The sequence below is a fragment of the Lissotriton vulgaris genome, chromosome 1_1 (assembly GCF_964263255.1).
Source record: "Lissotriton vulgaris chromosome 1_1, aLisVul1.2, whole genome shotgun sequence".
Taxonomy (NCBI): Eukaryota; Metazoa; Chordata; class Amphibia; order Caudata; family Salamandridae; genus Lissotriton; species Lissotriton vulgaris.
In genome coordinates, this window is record NC_141685.1 from 1,195,960,146 (window position 1) to 1,195,985,016 (window position 24,871).

Sequence of the window (24,871 nt, forward strand, 5' to 3'; positions counted from 1 at the left end):
AAGGCAAGTAGGAGGGGGAATGGTAAAGGATGCTGAACCACTTAAAGCATAGCGGCCTTTTTGAAAGTGGGCTGGGGATACAAAAATAGAGATTATCCCTAATACCAATCCATCTGGAGTATCAGAGCCCAACATGCAAAGTGCAGGGGAAGGTTAAATGAGTTTTGTTCTTTGAGAAGGAAACACTATAGTTCTAAAGTGAGATAGTGCATTTCAACCTCAAAGGCAGCAAATTCCTCAAAGGGAACATTGCTAGCACCAGGATTTAAAGCAGGCTTTAGTAGTGTTGAAGGTTTGTTAACTATCATGACCAACACAATGTGATCCATATTACTTCCTTATTGACAGAAAATATATTCAGGCACAGGCTCCCACTAGAAGGTAATGAGGAAATTCAAATGCTGTGAACGTCTTTTTAATGCCTAAAGGAATGATTGTGAGTTTTACTTGCCATATAATTTGGTGAATTGATGCCGTATGCCGGAAGACTTGCTTTTTTTTTTCCTTCAGTCTCAGCAAGGCAGAGAAATTCTGTGGTGAAACACTGCCACTGCTGGCCATTCAGTATAATCTGCAGATGGAAAAGTCCACTGTTAGCACAATTTTTATAAAGGGTAAACAGATCAATAGTATGGAGTCTATATTATTGTGAAAATCAACAGCTCATTAGAAAATCAAATCCCAATTTGTGTTTTTAAAATCCCATACTTTTTTTGAATCCCACGCCTCACTTGCTAACACTCTCTAAACAACTGCAGCACATACATTAGGACATAGATATATAGATCTTTTTGCCAGCCAAGTGGCAGTGAACCCTTCTCAATTCATTTGTGTTAGGATATGGTACACCATTAGCAATTAAGCCAGCTGATTAGTTGAGAGCGGAAGGGTTATGTTACAATTAATGGGAATAATAAAAACGATGAATAGCATATTTACCATCCTCATTTTAGCCAATTCCTACCAGTTCAGCAATAGTAAAGTTGAGACTCTTATGCTCAAACGCACTTTCACACAAATTCAGAAGTCTAAAAAAATGCCAATTTCTTTAATCTTAACATCTTAGTTTACAGTAGGGCATCCTGTCTACCCTACTACTCATTTAATTACCAAGATGAATGTATCCTACTGCTTAATAGGCAACAGAGTGGCCCTCATGTCAGACAACATCTTGTTTTTGCTTTATGATGTCCGTTTGCTAGGCAACAGAATGGCCCTCAGGTCAGACAACATTCTTGCTTTAGATTTATGACGTCAGAGCACCAGTGGACCAATTGTCCTTGTGGAAGCTGACCACACAGGAGGATGAGATTTCAGAAGTTATGCAGTAGGTTACTATCCGTGTTTGTAAGGCAAGTAGGAGGGGGAATGGTAAAGGATGCTGAACCACTTAAAGCATAGCGGCCTTTTTGAAAGTGGGCTGGGGATACAAAAATAGAGATTATCCCTAATACCAATCCATCTTGAGTATCAGAGCCCAACATGCAAAGTGCAGGGGAAGGTTAAATGAGTTTTGTTCTTTGAGAAGGAAACACTATAGTTCTAAAGTGAGATAGTGCATTTCAACCTCAAAGGCAGCAAATTCCTCAAAGGGAACATTGCTAGCACCAGGATTTAAAGCAGGCTTTAGTAGTGTTGAAGGTTTGTTAACTATCATGACCAGCACAATGTGATCCATATTACTTCCTTATTGACAGAAAATATATTCAGGCACAGGCTCCCACTAGAAGGTAATGAGGAAATTCAAATGCTGTGAACGTCTTTTTAATGCCTAAAGGAATGATTGTGAGTTTTACTTGCCATATAATTTGGTGAATTGATGCCGTATGCCGGAAGACTTGCTTTTTTTTTTCCTTCAGTCTTGGCAAGGCAGAGAAATTCTGTGGTGAAACACTGCCACTGCTGGCCATTCAGTATAATCTGCAGATGGAAAAGTCCACTGTTAGCACAATTTTTATAAAGGGTAAACAGATCAATAGTATGGAGTCTATATTATTGTGAAAATCAACAGCTCATTAGAAAATCAAATCCCAATTTGTGTTTTTAAAATCCCATACTTTTTTTGAATCCCACGCCTCACTTGCTAACACTCTCTAAACAACTGTAGCACATACATTAGGACATAGATATATAGATCTTTTTGCCAGCCAAGTGGCAGTGAACCCTTCTCAATTCATTTGTGTTAGGATATGGTACACCATTAGCAATTAAGCCAGCTGATTAGTTGAGAGCGGAAGGGTTATGTTACAATTAATGGGAATAATAAAAACGATGAATAGCATATTTACCATCCTCATTTTAGCCAATTCCTACCAGTTCAGCAATAGTAAAGTTGAGACTCTTATGCTCAAACGCACTTTCACACAAATTCAGAAGTCTAAAAAAATGCCAATTTCTTTAATCTTAACATCTTAGTTTACAGTAGGGCATCCTGTCTACCCTACTACTCATTTAATTACCAAGATGAATGTATCCTACTGCTTAATAGGCAACAGAGTGGCCCTCATGTCAGACAACATCTTGTTTTTGCTTTATGATGTCCGTTTGCTAGGCAACAGAATGGCCCTCAGGTCAGACAACATTCTTGCTTTAGATTTATGACGTCAGAGCACCAGTGGACCAATTGTCCTTGTGGAAGCTGACCACACAGGAGGATGAGATTTCAGAAGTTATGCAGTAGGTTACTATCCGTGTTTGTAAGGCAAGTAGGAGGGGGAATGGTAAAGGATGCTGAACCACTTAAAGCATAGCGGCCTTTTTGAAAGTGGGCTGGGGATACAAAAATAGAGATTATCCCTAATACCAATCCATCTGGAGTATCAGAGCCCAACATGCAAAGTGCAGGGGAAGGTTAAATGAGTTTTGTTCTTTGAGAAGGAAACACTATAGTTCTAAAGTGAGATAGTGCATTTCAACCTCAAAGGCAGCAAATTCCTCAAAGGGAACATTGCTAGCACCAGGATTTAAAGCAGGCTTTAGTAGTGTTGAAGGTTTGTTAACTATCATGACCAACACAATGTGATCCATATTACTTCCTTATTGACAGAAAATATATTCAGGCACAGGCTCCCACTAGAAGGTAATGAGGAAATTCAAATGCTGTGAACGTCTTTTTAATGCCTAAAGGAATGATTGTGAGTTTTACTTGCCATATAATTTGGTGAATTGATGCCGTATGCCGGAAGACTTGCTTTTTTTTTTTCCTTCAGTCTCAGCAAGGCAGAGAAATTCTGTGGTGAAACACTGCCACTGCTGGCCATTCAGTATAATCTGCAGATGGAAAAGTCCACTGTTAGCACAATTTTTATAAAGGGTAAACACATCAATAGTATGGAGTCTATATTATTGTGAAAATCAACAGCTCATTAGAAAATCAAATCCCAATTTGTGTTTTTAAAATCCCATACTTTTTTTGAATCCCACGCCTCACTTGCTAACACTCTCTAAACAACTGTAGCACATACATTAGGACATAGATATATAGATCTTTTTGCCAGCCAAGTGGCAGTGAACCCTTCTCAATTCATTTGTGTTAGGATATGGTACACCATTAGCAATTAAGCCAGCTGATTAGTTGAGAGCGGAAGGGTTATGTTACAATTAATGGGAATAATAAAAACGATGAATAGCATATTTACCATCCTCATTTTAGCCAATTCCTACCAGTTCAGCAATAGTAAAGTTGAGACTCTTATGCTCAAACGCACTTTCACACAAATTCAGAAGTCTAAAAAAATGCCAATTTCTTTAATCTTAACATCTTAGTTTACAGTAGGGCATCCTGTCTACCCTACTACTCATTTAATTACCAAGATGAATGTATCCTACTGCTTAATAGGCAACAGAGTGGCCCTCATGTCAGACAACATCTTGTTTTTGCTTTATGATGTCCGTTTGCTAGGCAACAGAATGGCCCTCAGGTCAGACAACATTCTTGCTTTAGATTTATGACGTCAGAGCACCAGTGGACCAATTGTCCTTGTGGAAGCTGACCACACAGGAGGATGAGATTTCAGAAGTTATGCAGTAGGTTACTATCCGTGTTTGTAAGGCAAGTAGGAGGGGGAATGGTAAAGGATGCTGAACCACTTAAAGCATAGCGGCCTTTTTGAAAGTGGGCTGGGGATACAAAAATAGAGATTATCCCTAATACCAATCCATCTGGAGTATCAGAGCCCAACATGCAAAGTGCAGGGGAAGGTTAAATGAGTTTTGTTCTTTGAGAAGGAAACACTATAGTTCTAAAGTGAGATAGTGCATTTCAACCTCAAAGGCAGCAAATTCCTCAAAGGGAACATTGCTAGCACCAGGATTTAAAGCAGGCTTTAGTAGTGTTGAAGGTTTGTTAACTATCATGACCAACACAATGTGATCCATATTACTTCCTTATTGACAGAAAATATATTCAGGCACAGGCTCCCACTAGAAGGTAATGAGGAAATTCAAATGCTGTGAACGTCTTTTTAATGCCTAAAGGAATGATTGTGAGTTTTACTTGCCATATAATTTGGTGAATTGATGCCGTATGCCGGAAGACTTGCTTTTTTTTTTTCCTTCAGTCTCAGCAAGGCAGAGAAATTCTGTGGTGAAACACTGCCACTGCTGGCCATTCAGTATAATCTGCAGATGGAAAAGTCCACTGTTAGCACAATTTTTATAAAGGGTAAACAGATCAATAGTATGGAGTCTATATTATTGTGAAAATCAACAGCTCATTAGAAAATCAAATCCCAATTTGTGTTTTTAAAATCCCATACTTTTTTTGAATCCCACGCCTCACTTGCTAACACTCTCTAAACAACTGTAGCACATACATTAGGACATAGATATATAGATCTTTTTGCCAGCCAAGTGGCAGTGAACCCTTCTCAATTCATTTGTGTTAGGATATGGTACACCATTAGCAATTAAGCCAGCTGATTAGTTGAGAGCGGAAGGGTTATGTTACAATTAATGGGAATAATAAAAACGATGAATAGCATATTTACCATCCTCATTTTAGCCAATTCCTACCAGTTCAGCAATAGTAAAGTTGAGACTCTTATGCTCAAACGCACTTTCACACAAATTCAGAAGTCTAAAAAAATGCCAATTTCTTTAATCTTAACATCTTAGTTTACAGTAGGGCATCCTGTCTACCCTACTACTCATTTAATTACCAAGATGAATGTATCCTACTGCTTAATAGGCAACAGAGTGGCCCTCATGTCAGACAACATCTTGTTTTTGCTTTATGATGTCCGTTTGCTAGGCAACAGAATGGCCCTCAGGTCAGACAACATTCTTGCTTTAGATTTATGACGTCAGAGCACCAGTGGACCAATTGTCCTCGTGGAAGCTGACCACACAGGAGGATGAGATTTCAGAAGTTATGCAGTAGGTTACTATCCGTGTTTGTAAGGCAAGTAGGAGGGGGAATGGTAAAGGATGCTGAACCACTTAAAGCATAGCGGCCTTTTTGAAAGTGGGCTGGGGATACAAAAATAGAGATTATCCCTAATACCAATCCATCTTGAGTATCAGAGCCCAACATGCAAAGTGCAGGGGAAGGTTAAATGAGTTTTGTTCTTTGAGAAGGAAACACTATAGTTCTAAAGTGAGATAGTGCATTTCAACCTCAAAGGCAGCAAATTCCTGAAAGGGAACATTGCTAGCACCAGGATTTAAAGCAGGCTTTAGTAGTGTTGAAGGTTTGTTAACTATCATGACCAGCACAATCTGATCCATATTACTTCCTTATTGACAGAAAATATATTCAGGCACAGGCTCCCACTAGAAGGTAATGAGGAAATTCAAATGCTGTGAACGTCTTTTTAATGCCTAAAGGAATGATTGTGAGTTTTACTTGCCATATAATTTGGTGAATTGATGCCGTATGCCGGAAGACTTGCTTTTTTTTTTTCCTTCAGTCTCGGCAAGGCAGAGAAATTCTGTGGTGAAACACTGCCACTGCTGGCCATTCAGTATAATCTGCAGATGGAAAAGTCCACTGTTAGCACAATTTTTATAAAGGGTAAACAGATCAATAGTATGGAGTCTATATTATTGTGAAAATCAACAGCTCATTAGAAAATCAAATCCCAATTTGTGTTTTTAAAATCCCATACTTTTTTTGAATCCCACGCCTCACTTGCTAACACTCTCTAAACAACTGTAGCACATACATTAGGACATAGATATATAGATCTTTTTGCCAGCCAAGTGGCAGTGAACCCTTCTCAATTCATTTGTGTTAGGATATGGTACACATTTAGCAATTAAGCCAGCTGATTAGTTGAGAGCGGAAGGGTTATGTTACAATTAATGGGAATAATAAAAACGATGAATAGCATATTTACCATCCTCATTTTAGCCAATTCCTACCAGTTCGGCAATAGTAAAGTTGAGACTCTTATGCTCAAACGCACTTTCACACAAATTCAGAAGTCTAAAAAAATGCCAATTTCTTTAATCTTAACATCTTAGTTTACAGTAGGGCATCCTGTCTACCCTACTACTCATTTAATTACCAAGATGAATGTATCCTACTGCTTAATAGGCAACAGAGTGGCCCTCATGTCAGACAACATCTTGTTTTTGCTTTATGATGTCCGTTTGCTAGGCAACAGAATGGCCCTCAGGTCAGACAACATTCTTGCTTTATATTTATGACGTCAGAGCACCAGTGGACCAATTGTCCTTGTGGAAGCTGACCACACAGGAGGATGATATTTCAGAAGTTATGCAGTAGGTTACTATCCGTGTTTGTAAGGCAAGTAGGAGGGGGAATGGTAAAGGATGCTGAACCACTTAAAGCATAGCGGCCTTTTTGAAAGTGGGCTGGGGATACAGAAATAGAGATTATCCCTAATACCAATCCATCTTGAGTATCAGAGCCCAACATGCAAAGTGCAGGGGAAGGTTAAATGAGTTTTGTTCTTTGAGAAGGAAACACTATAGTTCTAAAGTGAGATAGTGCATTTCAACCTCAAAGGCAGCAAATTCCTCAAAGGGAACATTGCTAGCACCAGGATCTAAAGCAGACTTTAGTAGTGTTGAAGGTTTGTTAACTATCATGACCAACACAATGTGATCCATATTACTTCCTTATTGACAGAAAATATATTCAGGCACAGGCTCCCACTAGAAGGTAATGAGGAAATTCAAATGCTGTGAACGTCTTTTTAATGCCTAAAGGAATGATTGTGAGTTTTACTTGCCATATAATTTGGTAAATTGATGCCGTATGCCGGAAGACTTGCTTTTTTTTTTTTCCTTCAGTCTCGGCAAGGCAGAGAAATTCTGTGGTGAAACACTGCCACTGCTGGCCATTCAGTATAATCTGCAGATGGAAAAGTCCAATGTTAGCACAATTTTTATAAAGGGTAAACAGATCAATAGTATGGAGTCTATATTATTGTGAAAATCAACAGCTCATTAGAAAATCAAATCCCAATTTGTGATTTTAAAATCCCATACTTTTTTTGAATCCCACGCCTCACTTGCTAACACTCTCTAAACAACTGTAGCACATACATTAGGACATAGATATATAGATCTTTTTGCCAGCCAAGTGGCAGTGAACCCTTCTCAATTCATTTGTGTTAGGATATGGTACACCATTAGCAATTAAGCCAGCTGATTAGTTGAGAGCGGAAGGGTTATGTTACAATTAATGGGAATAATAAAAACGATGAATAGCATATTTACCATCCTCATTTTAGCCAATTCCTACCAGTTCAGCAATAGTATAGTTGAGACTCTTATGCTCAAACGCACTTTCACACAAATTCAGAAGTCTAAAAAAATGCCAATTTCTTTAATCTTAACATCTTAGTTTACAGTAGGGCATCCTGTCTACCCTACTACTCATTTAATTACCAAGATGAATGTATCCTACTGCTTAATAGGCAACAGAGTGGCCCTCATGTCAGACAACATCTTGTTTTTGCTTTATGATGTCCGTTTGCTAGGCAACAGAATGGCCCTCAGGTCAGACAACATTCTTGCTTTAGATTTATGACGTCAGAGCACCAGTGGACCAATTGTCCTTGTGGAAGCTGACCACACAGGAGGATGAGATTTCAGAAGTTATGCAGTAGGTTACTATCCGTGTTTGTAAGGCAAGTAGGAGGGGGAATGGTAAAGGATGCTGAACCACTTAAAGCATAGCGGCCTTTTTGAAAGTGGGCTGGGGATACAAAAATAGAGATTATCCCTAATACCAATCCATCTGGAGTATCAGAGCCCAACATGCAAAGTGCAGGGGAAGGTTAAATGAGTTTTGTTCTTTGAGAAGGAAACACTATAGTTCTAAAGTGAGATAGTGCATTTCAACCTCAAAGGCAGCAAATTCCTCAAAGGGAACATTGCTAGCACCAGGATTTAAAGCAGGCTTTAGTAGTGTTGAAGGTTTGTTAACTATCATGACCAACACAATGTGATCCATATTACTTCCTTATTGACAGAAAATATATTCAGGCACAGGCTCCCACTAGAAGGTAATGAGGAAATTCAAATGCTGTGAACGTCTTTTTAATGCCTAAAGGAATGATTGTGAGTTTTACTTGCCATATAATTTGGTGAATTGATGCCGTATGCCGGAAGACTTGCTTTTTTTTTTCCTTCAGTCTCAGCAAGGCAGAGAAATTCTGTGGTGAAACACTGCCACTGCTGGCCATTCAGTATAATCTGCAGATGGAAAAGTCCACTGTTAGCACAATTTTTATAAAGGGTAAACAGATCAATAGTATGGAGTCTATATTATTGTGAAAATCAACAGCTCATTAGAAAATCAAATCCCAATTTGTGTTTTTAAAATCCCATACTTTTTTTGAATCCCACGCCTCACTTGCTAACACTCTCTAAACAACTGCAGCACATACATTAGGACATAGATATATAGATCTTTTTGCCAGCCAAGTGGCAGTGAACCCTTCTCAATTCATTTGTGTTAGGATATGGTACACCATTAGCAATTAAGCCAGCTGATTAGTTGAGAGCGGAAGGGTTATGTTACAATTAATGGGAATAATAAAAACGATGAATAGCATATTTACCATCCTCATTTTAGCCAATTCCTACCAGTTCAGCAATAGTAAAGTTGAGACTCTTATGCTCAAACGCACTTTCACACAAATTCAGAAGTCTAAAAAAATGCCAATTTCTTTAATCTTAACATCTTAGTTTACAGTAGGGCATCCTGTCTACCCTACTACTCATTTAATTACCAAGATGAATGTATCCTACTGCTTAATAGGCAACAGAGTGGCCCTCATGTCAGACAACATCTTGTTTTTGCTTTATGATGTCCGTTTGCTAGGCAACAGAATGGCCCTCAGGTCAGACAACATTCTTGCTTTAGATTTATGACGTCAGAGCACCAGTGGACCAATTGTCCTTGTGGAAGCTGACCACACAGGAGGATGAGATTTCAGAAGTTATGCAGTAGGTTACTATCCGTGTTTGTAAGGCAAGTAGGAGGGGGAATGGTAAAGGATGCTGAACCACTTAAAGCATAGCGGCCTTTTTGAAAGTGGGCTGGGGATACAAAAATAGAGATTATCCCTAATACCAATCCATCTTGAGTATCAGAGCCCAACATGCAAAGTGCAGGGGAAGGTTAAATGAGTTTTGTTCTTTGAGAAGGAAACACTATAGTTCTAAAGTGAGATAGTGCATTTCAACCTCAAAGGCAGCAAATTCCTCAAAGGGAACATTGCTAGCACCAGGATTTAAAGCAGGCTTTAGTAGTGTTGAAGGTTTGTTAACTATCATGACCAGCACAATGTGATCCATATTACTTCCTTATTGACAGAAAATATATTCAGGCACAGGCTCCCACTAGAAGGTAATGAGGAAATTCAAATGCTGTGAACGTCTTTTTAATGCCTAAAGGAATGATTGTGAGTTTTACTTGCCATATAATTTGGTGAATTGATGCCGTATGCCGGAAGACTTGCTTTTTTTTTTCCTTCAGTCTTGGCAAGGCAGAGAAATTCTGTGGTGAAACACTGCCACTGCTGGCCATTCAGTATAATCTGCAGATGGAAAAGTCCACTGTTAGCACAATTTTTATAAAGGGTAAACAGATCAATAGTATGGAGTCTATATTATTGTGAAAATCAACAGCTCATTAGAAAATCAAATCCCAATTTGTGTTTTTAAAATCCCATACTTTTTTTGAATCCCACGCCTCACTTGCTAACACTCTCTAAACAACTGTAGCACATACATTAGGACATAGATATATAGATCTTTTTGCCAGCCAAGTGGCAGTGAACCCTTCTCAATTCATTTGTGTTAGGATATGGTACACCATTAGCAATTAAGCCAGCTGATTAGTTGAGAGCGGAAGGGTTATGTTACAATTAATGGGAATAATAAAAACGATGAATAGCATATTTACCATCCTCATTTTAGCCAATTCCTACCAGTTCAGCAATAGTAAAGTTGAGACTCTTATGCTCAAACGCACTTTCACACAAATTCAGAAGTCTAAAAAAATGCCAATTTCTTTAATCTTAACATCTTAGTTTACAGTAGGGCATCCTGTCTACCCTACTACTCATTTAATTACCAAGATGAATGTATCCTACTGCTTAATAGGCAACAGAGTGGCCCTCATGTCAGACAACATCTTGTTTTTGCTTTATGATGTCCGTTTGCTAGGCAACAGAATGGCCCTCAGGTCAGACAACATTCTTGCTTTAGATTTATGACGTCAGAGCACCAGTGGACCAATTGTCCTTGTGGAAGCTGACCACACAGGAGGATGAGATTTCAGAAGTTATGCAGTAGGTTACTATCCGTGTTTGTAAGGCAAGTAGGAGGGGGAATGGTAAAGGATGCTGAACCACTTAAAGCATAGCGGCCTTTTTGAAAGTGGGCTGGGGATACAAAAATAGAGATTATCCCTAATACCAATCCATCTGGAGTATCAGAGCCCAACATGCAAAGTGCAGGGGAAGGTTAAATGAGTTTTGTTCTTTGAGAAGGAAACACTATAGTTCTAAAGTGAGATAGTGCATTTCAACCTCAAAGGCAGCAAATTCCTCAAAGGGAACATTGCTAGCACCAGGATTTAAAGCAGGCTTTAGTAGTGTTGAAGGTTTGTTAACTATCATGACCAACACAATGTGATCCATATTACTTCCTTATTGACAGAAAATATATTCAGGCACAGGCTCCCACTAGAAGGTAATGAGGAAATTCAAATGCTGTGAACGTCTTTTTAATGCCTAAAGGAATGATTGTGAGTTTTACTTGCCATATAATTTGGTGAATTGATGCCGTATGCCGGAAGACTTGCTTTTTTTTTTTCCTTCAGTCTCAGCAAGGCAGAGAAATTCTGTGGTGAAACACTGCCACTGCTGGCCATTCAGTATAATCTGCAGATGGAAAAGTCCACTGTTAGCACAATTTTTATAAAGGGTAAACACATCAATAGTATGGAGTCTATATTATTGTGAAAATCAACAGCTCATTAGAAAATCAAATCCCAATTTGTGATTTTAAAATCCCATACTTTTTTTGAATCCCACGCCTCACTTGCTAACACTCTCTAAACAACTGTAGCACATACATTAGGACATAGATATATAGATCTTTTTGCCAGCCAAGTGGCAGTGAACCCTTCTCAATTCATTTGTGTTAGGATATGGTACACCATTAGCAATTAAGCCAGCTGATTAGTTGAGAGCGGAAGGGTTATGTTACAATTAATGGGAATAATAAAAACGATGAATAGCATATTTACCATCCTCATTTTAGCCAATTCCTACCAGTTCAGCAATAGTATAGTTGAGACTCTTATGCTCAAACGCACTTTCACACAAATTCAGAAGTCTAAAAAAATGCCAATTTCTTTAATCTTAACATCTTAGTTTACAGTAGGGCATCCTGTCTACCCTACTACTCATTTAATTACCAAGATGAATGTATCCTACTGCTTAATAGGCAACAGAGTGGCCCTCATGTCAGACAACATCTTGTTTTTGCTTTATGATGTCCGTTTGCTAGGCAACAGAATGGCCCTCAGGTCAGACAACATTCTTGCTTTAGATTTATGACGTCAGAGCACCAGTGGACCAATTGTCCTTGTGGAAGCTGACCACACAGGAGGATGAGATTTCAGAAGTTATGCAGTAGGTTACTATCCGTGTTTGTAAGGCAAGTAGGAGGGGGAATGGTAAAGGATGCTGAACCACTTAAAGCATAGCGGCCTTTTTGAAAGTGGGCTGGGGATACAAAAATAGAGATTATCCCTAATACCAATCCATCTGGAGTATCAGAGCCCAACATGCAAAGTGCAGGGGAAGGTTAAATGAGTTTTGTTCTTTGAGAAGGAAACACTATAGTTCTAAAGTGAGATAGTGCATTTCAACCTCAAAGGCAGCAAATTCCTCAAAGGGAACATTGCTAGCACCAGGATTTAAAGCAGGCTTTAGTAGTGTTGAAGGTTTGTTAACTATCATGACCAACACAATGTGATCCATATTACTTCCTTATTGACAGAAAATATATTCAGGCACAGGCTCCCACTAGAAGGTAATGAGGAAATTCAAATGCTGTGAACGTCTTTTTAATGCCTAAAGGAATGATTGTGAGTTTTACTTGCCATATAATTTGGTGAATTGATGCCGTATGCCGGAAGACTTGCTTTTTTTTTTCCTTCAGTCTCAGCAAGGCAGAGAAATTCTGTGGTGAAACACTGCCACTGCTGGCCATTCAGTATAATCTGCAGATGGAAAAGTCCACTGTTAGCACAATTTTTATAAAGGGTAAACAGATCAATAGTATGGAGTCTATATTATTGTGAAAATCAACAGCTCATTAGAAAATCAAATCCCAATTTGTGTTTTTAAAATCCCATACTTTTTTTGAATCCCACGCCTCACTTGCTAACACTCTCTAAACAACTGCAGCACATACATTAGGACATAGATATATAGATCTTTTTGCCAGCCAAGTGGCAGTGAACCCTTCTCAATTCATTTGTGTTAGGATATGGTACACCATTAGCAATTAAGCCAGCTGATTAGTTGAGAGCGGAAGGGTTATGTTACAATTAATGGGAATAATAAAAACGATGAATAGCATATTTACCATCCTCATTTTAGCCAATTCCTACCAGTTCAGCAATAGTAAAGTTGAGACTCTTATGCTCAAACGCACTTTCACACAAATTCAGAAGTCTAAAAAAATGCCAATTTCTTTAATCTTAACATCTTAGTTTACAGTAGGGCATCCTGTCTACCCTACTACTCATTTAATTACCAAGATGAATGTATCCTACTGCTTAATAGGCAACAGAGTGGCCCTCATGTCAGACAACATCTTGTTTTTGCTTTATGATGTCCGTTTGCTAGGCAACAGAATGGCCCTCAGGTCAGACAACATTCTTGCTTTAGATTTATGACGTCAGAGCACCAGTGGACCAATTGTCCTTGTGGAAGCTGACCACACAGGAGGATGAGATTTCAGAAGTTATGCAGTAGGTTACTATCCGTGTTTGTAAGGCAAGTAGGAGGGGGAATGGTAAAGGATGCTGAACCACTTAAAGCATAGCGGCCTTTTTGAAAGTGGGCTGGGGATACAAAAATAGAGATTATCCCTAATACCAATCCATCTTGAGTATCAGAGCCCAACATGCAAAGTGCAGGGGAAGGTTAAATGAGTTTTGTTCTTTGAGAAGGAAACACTATAGTTCTAAAGTGAGATAGTGCATTTCAACCTCAAAGGCAGCAAATTCCTCAAAGGGAACATTGCTAGCACCAGGATTTAAAGCAGGCTTTAGTAGTGTTGAAGGTTTGTTAACTATCATGACCAGCACAATGTGATCCATATTACTTCCTTATTGACAGAAAATATATTCAGGCACAGGCTCCCACTAGAAGGTAATGAGGAAATTCAAATGCTGTGAACGTCTTTTTAATGCCTAAAGGAATGATTGTGAGTTTTACTTGCCATATAATTTGGTGAATTGATGCCGTATGCCGGAAGACTTGCTTTTTTTTTTCCTTCAGTCTTGGCAAGGCAGAGAAATTCTGTGGTGAAACACTGCCACTGCTGGCCATTCAGTATAATCTGCAGATGGAAAAGTCCACTGTTAGCACAATTTTTATAAAGGGTAAACAGATCAATAGTATGGAGTCTATATTATTGTGAAAATCAACAGCTCATTAGAAAATCAAATCCCAATTTGTGTTTTTAAAATCCCATACTTTTTTTGAATCCCACGCCTCACTTGCTAACACTCTCTAAACAACTGTAGCACATACATTAGGACATAGATATATAGATCTTTTTGCCAGCCAAGTGGCAGTGAACCCTTCTCAATTCATTTGTGTTAGGATATGGTACACCATTAGCAATTAAGCCAGCTGATTAGTTGAGAGCGGAAGGGTTATGTTACAATTAATGGGAATAATAAAAACGATGAATAGCATATTTACCATCCTCATTTTAGCCAATTCCTACCAGTTCAGCAATAGTAAAGTTGAGACTCTTATGCTCAAACGCACTTTCACACAAATTCAGAAGTCTAAAAAAATGCCAATTTCTTTAATCTTAACATCTTAGTTTACAGTAGGGCATCCTGTCTACCCTACTACTCATTTAATTACCAAGATGAATGTATCCTACTGCTTAATAGGCAACAGAGTGGCCCTCATGTCAGACAACATCTTGTTTTTGCTTTATGATGTCCGTTTGCTAGGCAACAGAATGGCCCTCAGGTCAGACAACATTCTTGCTTTAGATTTATGACGTCAGAGCACCAGTGGACCAATTGTCCTTGTGGAAGCTGACCACACAGGAGGATGAGATTTCAGAAGTTATGCAGTAGGTTACTATCCGTGTTTGTAAGGCAAGTAGGAGGGGGAATGGTAAAGGATGCTGAACCACTTAAAGCATAGCGGCCTTTTTGAAAGTGGGCTGGGGATACAAAAATAGAGATTATCCCTAATACCAATCCATCTGGAGTATCAGAGCCCAACATGCAAAGTGCAGGGGAAGGTTAAATGAGTTTTGTTCTTTGAGAAGGAAACACTATAGTTCTAAAGTGAGATAGTGCATTTCAACCTCAAAGGCAGCAAATTCCTCAAAGGGAACATTGCTAGCACCAGGATTTAAAGCAGGCTTTAGTAGTGTTGAAGGTTTGTTAACTATCATGACCAACACAATGTGATCCATATTACTTCCTTATTGACAGAAAATATATTCAGGCACAGGCTCCCACTAGAAGGTAATGAGGAAATTCAAATGCTGTGAACGTCTTTTTAATGCCTAAAGGAATGATTGTGAGTTTTACTTGCCATATAATTTGGTGAATTGATGCCGTATGCCGGAAGACTTGCTTTTTTTTTTTCCTTCAGTCTCAGCAAGGCAGAGAAATTCTGTGGTGAAACACTGCCACTGCTGGCCATTCAGTATAATCTGCAGATGGAAAAGTCCACTGTTAGCACAATTTTTATAAAGGGTAAACACATCAATAGTATGGAGTCTATATTATTGTGAAAATCAACAGCTCATTAGAAAATCAAATCCCAATTTGTGTTTTTAAAATCCCATACTTTTTTTGAATCCCACGCCTCACTTGCTAACACTCTCTAAACAACTGTAGCACATACATTAGGACATAGATATATAGATCTTTTTGCCAGCCAAGTGGCAGTGAACCCTTCTCAATTCATTTGTGTTAGGATATGGTACACCATTAGCAATTAAGCCAGCTGATTAGTTGAGAGCGGAAGGGTTATGTTACAATTAATGGGAATAATAAAAACGATGAATAGCATATTTACCATCCTCATTTTAGCCAATTCCTACCAGTTCAGCAATAGTAAAGTTGAGACTCTTATGCTCAAACGCACTTTCACACAAATTCAGAAGTCTAAAAAAATGCCAATTTCTTTAATCTTAACATCTTAGTTTACAGTAGGGCATCCTGTCTACCCTACTACTCATTTAATTACCAAGATGAATGTATCCTACTGCTTAATAGGCAACAGAGTGGCCCTCATGTCAGACAACATCTTGTTTTTGCTTTATGATGTCCGTTTGCTAGGCAACAGAATGGCCCTCAGGTCAGACAACATTCTTGCTTTAGATTTATGACGTCAGAGCACCAGTGGACCAATTGTCCTTGTGGAAGCTGACCACACAGGAGGATGAGATTTCAGAAGTTATGCAGTAGGTTACTATCCGTGTTTGTAAGGCAAGTAGGAGGGGGAATGGTAAAGGATGCTGAACCACTTAAAGCATAGCGGCCTTTTTGAAAGTGGGCTGGGGATACAAAAATAGAGATTATCCCTAATACCAATCCATCTGGAGTATCAGAGCCCAACATGCAAAGTGCAGGGGAAGGTTAAATGAGTTTTGTTCTTTGAGAAGGAAACACTATAGTTCTAAAGTGAGATAGTGCATTTCAACCTCAAAGGCAGCAAATTCCTCAAAGGGAACATTGCTAGCACCAGGATTTAAAGCAGGCTTTAGTAGTGTTGAAGGTTTGTTAACTATCATGACCAACACAATGTGATCCATATTACTTCCTTATTGACAGAAAATATATTCAGGCACAGGCTCCCACTAGAAGGTAATGAGGAAATTCAAATGCTGTGAACGTCTTTTTAATGCCTAAAGGAATGATTGTGAGTTTTACTTGCCATATAATTTGGTGAATTGATGCCGTATGCCGGAAGACTTGCTTTTTTTTTTTCCTTCAGTCTCAGCAAGGCAGAGAAATTCTGTGGTGAAACACTGCCACTGCTGGCCATTCAGTATAATCTGCAGATGGAAAAGTCCACTGTTAGCACAATTTTTATAAAGGGTAAACAGATCAATAGTATGGAGTCTATATTATTGTGAAAATCAACAGCTCATTAGAAAATCAAATCCCAATTTGTGTTTTTAAAATCCCATACTTTTTTTGAATCCCACGCCTCACTTGCTAACACTCTCTAAACAACTGTAGCACATACATTAGGACATAGATATATAGATCTTTTTGCCAGCCAAGTGGCAGTGAACCCTTCTCAATTCATTTGTGTTAGGATATGGTACACCATTAGCAATTAAGCCAGCTGATTAGTTGAGAGCGGAAGGGTTATGTTACAATTAATGGGAATAATAAAAACGATGAATAGCATATTTACCATCCTCATTTTAGCCAATTCCTACCAGTTCAGCAATAGTAAAGTTGAGACTCTTATGCTCAAACGCACTTTCACACAAATTCAGAAGTCTAAAAAAATGCCAATTTCTTTAATCTTAACATCTTAGTTTACAGTAGGGCATCCTGTCTACCCTACTACTCATTTAATTACCAAGATGAATGTATCCTACTGCTTAATAGGCAACAGAGTGGCCCTCATGTCAGACAACATCTTGTTTTTGCTTTATGATGTCCGTTTGCTAGGCAACAGAATGGCCCTCAGGTCAGACAACATTCTTGCTTTAGATTTATGACGTCAGAGCACCAGTGGACCAATTGTCCTCGTGGAAGCTGACCACACAGGAGGATGAGATTTCAGAAGTTATGCAGTAGGTTACTATCCGTGTTTGTAAGGCAAGTAGGAGGGGGAATGGTAAAGGATGCTGAACCACTTAAAGCATAGCGGCCTTTTTGAAAGTGGGCTGGGGATACAAAAATAGAGATTATCCCTAATACCAATCCATCTTGAGTATCAGAGCCCAACATGCAAAGTGCAGGGGAAGGTTAAATGAGTTTTGTTCTTTGAGAAGGAAACACTATAGTTCTAAAGTGAGATAGTGCATTTCAACCTCAAAGGCAGCAAATTCCTGAAAGGGAACATTGCTAGCACCAGGATTTAAAGCAGGCTTTAGTAGTGTTGAAGGTTTGTTAACTATCATGACCAGCACAATCTGATCCATATTACTTCCTTATTGACAGAAAATATATTCAGGCACAGGCTCCCACTAGAAGGTAATGAGGAAATTCAAATGCTGTGAACGTCTTTTTAATGCCTAAAGGAATGATTGTGAGTTTTACTTGCCATATAATTTGGTGAATTGATGCCGTATGCCGGAAGACTTGCTTTTTTTTTTTCCTTCAGTCTCGGCAAGGCAGAGAAATTCTGTGGTGAAACACTGCCACTGCTGGCCATTCAGTATAATCTGCAGATGGAAAAGTCCACTGTTAGCACAATTTTTATAAAGGGTAAACAGATCAATAGTATGGAGTCTATATTATTGTGAAAATCAACAGCTCATTAGAAAATCAAATCCCAATTTGTGTTTTTAAAATCCCATACTTTTTTTGAATCCCACGCCTCACTTGCTAACACTCTCTAAACAACTGTAGCACATACATTAGGACATAGATATATAGATCTTTTTGCCAGCCAAGTGGCAGTGAACCCTTCTCAATTCATTTGTGTTAGGATATGGTACACATTTAGCAATTAAGCCAGCTGATTAGTTGAGAGCGGAAGGGTTATGTTACAATTAATGGGAATAATAAAAACGATGAATAGCATATTTACCATCCTCATTTTAGCCAATTCCTACCAGTTCGGCAATAGTAAAGTTGAGACTCTTATGCTCAAACGCACTTTCACACAAATTCAGAAGTCTAAAAAAATGCCAATTTCTTTAATCTTAACATCTTAGTTTACAGTAGGGCATCCTGTCTACCCTACTACTCATTTAATTACCAAGATGAATGTATCCTACTGCTTAATAGGCAACAGAGTGGCCCTCATGTCAGACAACATCTTGTTTTTGCTTTATGATGTCCGTTTGCTAGGCAACAGAATGGCCCTCAGGTCAGACAACATTCTTGCTTTATATTTATGACGTCAGAGCACCAGTGGACCAATTGTCCTTGTGGAAGCTGACCACACAGGAGGATGATATTTCAGAAGTTATGCAGTAGGTTACTATCCGTGTTTGTAAGGCAAGTAGGAGGGGGAATGGTAAAGGATGCTGAACCACTTAAAGCATAGCGGCCTTTTTGAAAGTGGGCTGGGGATACAGAAATAGAGATTATCCCTAATACCAATCCATCTTGAGTATCAGAGCCCAACATGCAAAGTGCAGGGGAAGGTTAAATGAGTTTTGTTCTTTGAGAAGGAAACACTATAGTTCTAAAGTGAGATAGTGCATTTCAACCTCAAAGGCAGCAAATTCCTCAAAGGGAACATTGCTAGCACCAGGATCTAAAGCAGACTTTAGTAGTGTTGAAGGTTTGTTAACTATCATGACCAACACAATGTGATCCATATTACTTCCTTATTGACAGAAAATATATTCAGGCACAGGCTCCCACTAGAAGGTAATGAGGAAATTCAAATGCTGTGAACGTCTTTTTAATGCCTAAAGGAATGATTGTGAGTTTTACTTGCCATATAATTTGGTAAATTGATGCCGTATGCCGGAAGACTTGCTTTTTTTTTTTTCCTTCAGTCTCGGCAAGGCAGAGAAATTCTGTGGTGAAACACTGCCACTGCTGGCCATTCAGTATAATCTGCAGATGGAAAAGTCCAATGTTAGCACAATTTTTATAAAGGGTAAACAGATCAATAGTATGGAGTCTATATTATTGTGAAAATCAACAGCTCATTAGAAAATCAAATCCCAATTTGTGATTTTAAAATCCCATACTTTTTTTGAATCCCACGCCTCACTTGCTAACACTCTCTAAACAACTGTAGCACATACATTAGGACATAGATATATAGATCTTTTTGCCAGCCAAGTGGCAGTGAACCCTTCTCAATTCATTTGTGTTAGGATATGGTACACCATTAGCAATTAAGCCAGCTGATTAGTTGAGAGCGGAAGGGTTATGTTACAATTAATGGGAATAATAAAAACGATGAATAGCATATTTACCATCCTCATTTTAGCCAATTCCTACCAGTTCAGCAATAGTATAGTTGAGACTCTTATGCTCAAACGCACTTTCACACAAATTCAGAAGTCTAAAAAAATGCCAATTTCTTTAATCTTAACATCTTAGTTTACAGTAGGGCATCCTGTCTACCCTACTACTCATTTAATTACCAAGATGAATGTATCCTACTGCTTAATAGGCAACAGAGTGGCCCTCATGTCAGACAACATCTTGTTTTTGCTTTATGATGTCCGTTTGCTAGGCAACAGAATGGCCCTCAGGTCAGACAACATTCTTGCTTTAGATTTATGACGTCAGAGCACCAGTGGACCAATTGTCCTTGTGGAAGCTGACCACACAGGAGGATGAGATTTCAGAAGTTATGCAGTAGGTTACTATCCGTGTTTGTAAGGCAAGTAGGAGGGGGAATGGTAAAGGATGCTGAACCACTTAAAGCATAGCGGCCTTTTTGAAAGTGGGCTGGGGATACAAAAATAGAGATTATCCCTAATACCAATCCATCTGGAGTATCAGAGCCCAACATGCAAAGTGCAGGGGAAGGTTAAATGAGTTTTGTTCTTTGAGAAGGAAACACTATAGTTCTAAAGTGAGATAGTGCATTTCAACCTCAAAGGCAGCAAATTCCTCAAAGGGAACATTGCTAGCACCAGGATTTAAAGCAGGCTTTAGTAGTGTTGAAGGTTTGTTAACTATCATGACCAACACAATGTGATCCATATTACTTCCTTATTGACAGAAAATATATTCAGGCACAGGCTCCCACTAGAAGGTAATGAGGAAATTCAAATGCTGTGAACGTCTTTTTAATGCCTAAAGGAATGATTGTGAGTTTTACTTGCCATATAATTTGGTGAATTGATGCCGTATGCCGGAAGACTTGCTTTTTTTTTTCCTTCAGTCTCAGCAAGGCAGAGAAATTCTGTGGTGAAACACTGCCACTGCTGGCCATTCAGTATAATCTGCAGATGGAAAAGTCCACTGTTAGCACAATTTTTATAAAGGGTAAACAGATCAATAGTATGGAGTCTATATTATTGTGAAAATCAACAGCTCATTAGAAAATCAAATCCCAATTTGTGTTTTTAAAATCCCATACTTTTTTTGAATCCCACGCCTCACTTGCTAACACTCTCTAAACAACTGCAGCACATACATTAGGACATAGATATATAGATCTTTTTGCCAGCCAAGTGGCAGTGAACCCTTCTCAATTCATTTGTGTTAGGATATGGTACACCATTAGCAATTAAGCCAGCTGATTAGTTGAGAGCGGAAGGGTTATGTTACAATTAATGGGAATAATAAAAACGATGAATAGCATATTTACCATCCTCATTTTAGCCAATTCCTACCAGTTCAGCAATAGTAAAGTTGAGACTCTTATGCTCAAACGCACTTTCACACAAATTCAGAAGTCTAAAAAAATGCCAATTTCTTTAATCTTAACATCTTAGTTTACAGTAGGGCATCCTGTCTACCCTACTACTCATTTAATTACCAAGATGAATGTATCCTACTGCTTAATAGGCAACAGAGTGGCCCTCATGTCAGACAACATCTTGTTTTTGCTTTATGATGTCCGTTTGCTAGGCAACAGAATGGCCCTCAGGTCAGACAACATTCTTGCTTTAGATTTATGACGTCAGAGCACCAGTGGACCAATTGTCCTTGTGGAAGCTGACCACACAGGAGGATGAGATTTCAGAAGTTATGCAGTAGGTTACTATCCGTGTTTGTAAGGCAAGTAGGAGGGGGAATGGTAAAGGATGCTGAACCACTTAAAGCATAGCGGCCTTTTTGAAAGTGGGCTGGGGATACAAAAATAGAGATTATCCCTAATACCAATCCATCTTGAGTATCAGAGCCCAACATGCAAAGTGCAGGGGAAGGTTAAATGAGTTTTGTTCTTTGAGAAGGAAACACTATAGTTCTAAAGTGAGATAGTGCATTTCAACCTCAAAGGCAGCAAATTCCTCAAAGGGAACATTGCTAGCACCAGGATTTAAAGCAGGCTTTAGTAGTGTTGAAGGTTTGTTAACTATCATGACCAGCACAATGTGATCCATATTACTTCCTTATTGACAGAAAATATATTCAGGCACAGGCTCCCACTAGAAGGTAATGAGGAAATTCAAATGCTGTGAACGTCTTTTTAATGCCTAAAGGAATGATTGTGAGTTTTACTTGCCATATAATTTGGTGAATTGATGCCGTATGCCGGAAGACTTGCTTTTTTTTTTCCTTCAGTCTTGGCAAGGCAGAGAAATTCTGTGGTGAAACACTGCCACTGCTGGCCATTCAGTATAATCTGCAGATGGAAAAGTCCACTGTTAGCACAATTTTTATAAAGGGTAAACAGATCAATAGTATGGAGTCTATATTATTGTGAAAATCAACAGCTCATTAGAAAATCAAATCCCAATTTGTGTTTTTAAAATCCCATACTTTTTTTGAATCCCACGCCTCACTTGCTAACACTCTCTAAACAACTGTAGCACATACATTAGGACATAGATATATAGATCTTTTTGCCAGCCAAGTGGCAGTGAACCCTTCTCAATTCATTTGTGTTAGGATATGGTACACCATTAGCAATTAAGCCAGCTGATTAGTTGAGAGCGGAAGGGTTATGTTACAATTAATGGGAATAATAAAAACGATGAATAGCATATTTACCATCCTCATTTTAGCCAATTCCTACCAGTTCAGCAATAGTAAAGTTGAGACTCTTATGCTCAAACGCACTTTCACACAAATTCAGAAGTCTAAAAAAATGCCAATTTCTTTAATCTTAACATCTTAGTTTACAGTAGGGCATCCTGTCTACCCTACTACTCATTTAATTACCAAGATGAATGTATCCTACTGCTTAATAGGCAACAGAGTGGCCCTCATGTCAGACAACATCTTGTTTTTGCTTTATGATGTCCGTTTGCTAGGCAACAGAATGGCCCTCAGGTCAGACAACATTCTTGCTTTAGATTTATGACGTCAGAGCACCAGTGGACCAATTGTCCTTGTGGAAGCTGACCACACAGGAGGATGAGATTTCAGAAGTTATGCAGTAGGTTACTATCCGTGTTTGTAAGGCAAGTAGGAGGGGGAATGGTAAAGGATGCTGAACCACTTAAAGCATAGCGGCCTTTTTGAAAGTGGGCTGGGGATACAAAAATAGAGATTATCCCTAATACCAATCCATCTGGAGTATCAGAGCCCAACATGCAAAGTGCAGGGGAAGGTTAAATGAGTTTTGTTCTTTGAGAAGGAAACACTATAGTTCTAAAGTGAGATAGTGCATTTCAACCTCAAAGGCAGCAAATTCCTCAAAGGGAACATTGCTAGCACCAGGATTTAAAGCAGGCTTTAGTAGTGTTGAAGGTTTGTTAACTATCATGACCAACACAATGTGATCCATATTACTTCCTTATTGACAGAAAATATATTCAGGCACAGGCTCCCACTAGAAGGTAATGAGGAAATTCAAATGCTGTGAACGTCTTTTTAATGCCTAAAGGAATGATTGTGAGTTTTACTTGCCATATAATTTGGTGAATTGATGCCGTATGCCGGAAGACTTGCTTTTTTTTTTTCCTTCAGTCTCAGCAAGGCAGAGAAATTCTGTGGTGAAACACTGCCACTGCTGGCCATTCAGTATAATCTGCAGATGGAAAAGTCCACTGTTAGCACAATTTTTATAAAGGGTAAACACATCAATAGTATGGAGTCTATATTATTGTGAAAATCAACAGCTCATTAGAAAATCAAATCCCAATTTGTGTTTTTAAAATCCCATACTTTTTTTGAATCCCACGCCTCACTTGCTAACACTCTCTAAACAACTGTAGCACATACATTAGGACATAGATATATAGATCTTTTTGCCAGCCAAGTGGCAGTGAACCCTTCTCAATTCATTTGTGTTAGGATATGGTACACCATTAGCAATTAAGCCAGCTGATTAGTTGAGAGCGGAAGGGTTATGTTACAATTAATGGGAATAATAAAAACGATGAATAGCATATTTACCATCCTAATTTTAGCCAATTCCTACCAGTTCAGCAATAGTAAAGTTGAGACTCTTATGCTCAAACGCACTTTCACACAAATTCAGAAGTCTAAAAAAATGCCAATTTCTTTAATCTTAACATCTTAGTTTACAGTAGGGCATCCTGTCTACCCTACTACTCATTTAATTACCAAGATGAATGTATCCTACTGCTTAATAGGCAACAGAGTGGCCCTCATGTCAGACAACATCTTGTTTTTGCTTTATGATGTCCGTTTGCTAGGCAACAGAATGGCCCTCAGGTCAGACAACATTCTTGCTTTAGATTTAGGACGTCAGAGCACCAGTGGACCAATTGTCCTTGTGGAAGCTGACCACACAGGAGGATGAGATTTCAGAAGTTATGCAGTAGGTTACTATCCGTGTTTGTAAGGCAAGTAGGAGGGGGAATGGTAAAGGATGCTGAACCACTTAAAGCATAGCGGCCTTTTTGAAAGTGGGCTGGGGATACAAAAATAGAGATTATCCCTAATACCAATCCATCTTGAGTATCAGAGCCCAACATGCAAAGTGCAGGGGAAGGTTAAATGAGTTTTGTTCTTTGAGGAGGAAACACTATAGTTCTAAAGTGAGATAGTGCATTTCAACCTCAAAGGCAGCAAATTCCTCAAAGGGAACATTGCTAGCACCAGGATTTAAAGCAGGCTTTAGTAGTGTTGAAGGTTTGTTAACTATCATGACCAGCACAATGTGATCCATATTACTTCCTTATTGACAGAAAATATATTCAGGCACAGGCTCCCACTAGAAGGTAATGAGGAAATTCAAATGCTGTGAACGTCTTTTTAATGCCTAAAGGAATGATTGTGAGTTTTACTTGCCATATAATTTGGTGAATTGATGCCGTATGCCGGAAGACTTGCTTTTTTTTTTTCCTTCAGTCTTGGCAAGGCAGAGAAATTCTGTGGTGAAACACTGCCACTGCTGGCCATTCAGTATAATCTGCA

The 24,871-nt window shown here is 38.8% G+C and overlaps 1 protein-coding gene across 1 annotated transcript; it reads right to left on the reverse strand.

Annotated features, from left to right (window-relative positions):
• Nucleotides 1–503: 503 nt before the first annotated feature.
• Nucleotides 504–14,068, reverse strand: LOC147748901 (uncharacterized). Its single transcript, XM_086936497.1, has 10 exons — nucleotides 13,948–14,068; nucleotides 12,599–12,718; nucleotides 11,249–11,369; nucleotides 9,900–10,019; nucleotides 8,551–8,670; nucleotides 7,200–7,321; nucleotides 5,850–5,970; nucleotides 4,500–4,620; nucleotides 3,150–3,270; nucleotides 504–571 (listed from the first exon to the last, which is right to left on the reverse strand). Coding segments are annotated over exons 3-7 (474 nt in total). The 5' UTR covers nucleotides 11,360–11,369; nucleotides 12,599–12,718; nucleotides 13,948–14,068; the 3' UTR covers nucleotides 504–571; nucleotides 3,150–3,270; nucleotides 4,500–4,620; nucleotides 5,850–5,969.
• Between the last annotated feature and the right edge of the window lie 10,803 nt (nucleotides 14,069–24,871).

What these genes read in the sequence shown, in the direction of transcription:
- LOC147748901 (XM_086936497.1), bottom strand. Translation starts at nt 11,359, where the DNA reads ATGGCCAGCAGTGGCAGTGTTTCACCACAGAATTTCTCTGCCTTGCTG. An exon ending in TCAATTCACCAAATTATATG is followed by an intron (nt 8,671 to 9,899) that starts GCAAGTAAAACT and finishes TTCCATCTGCAG; the next exon opens with ATTATACTGAATGGCCAGCA. An exon ending in TCAATTCACCAAATTATATG is followed by an intron (nt 7,322 to 8,550) that starts GCAAGTAAAACT and finishes TTCCATCTGCAG; the next exon opens with ATTATACTGAATGGCCAGCA.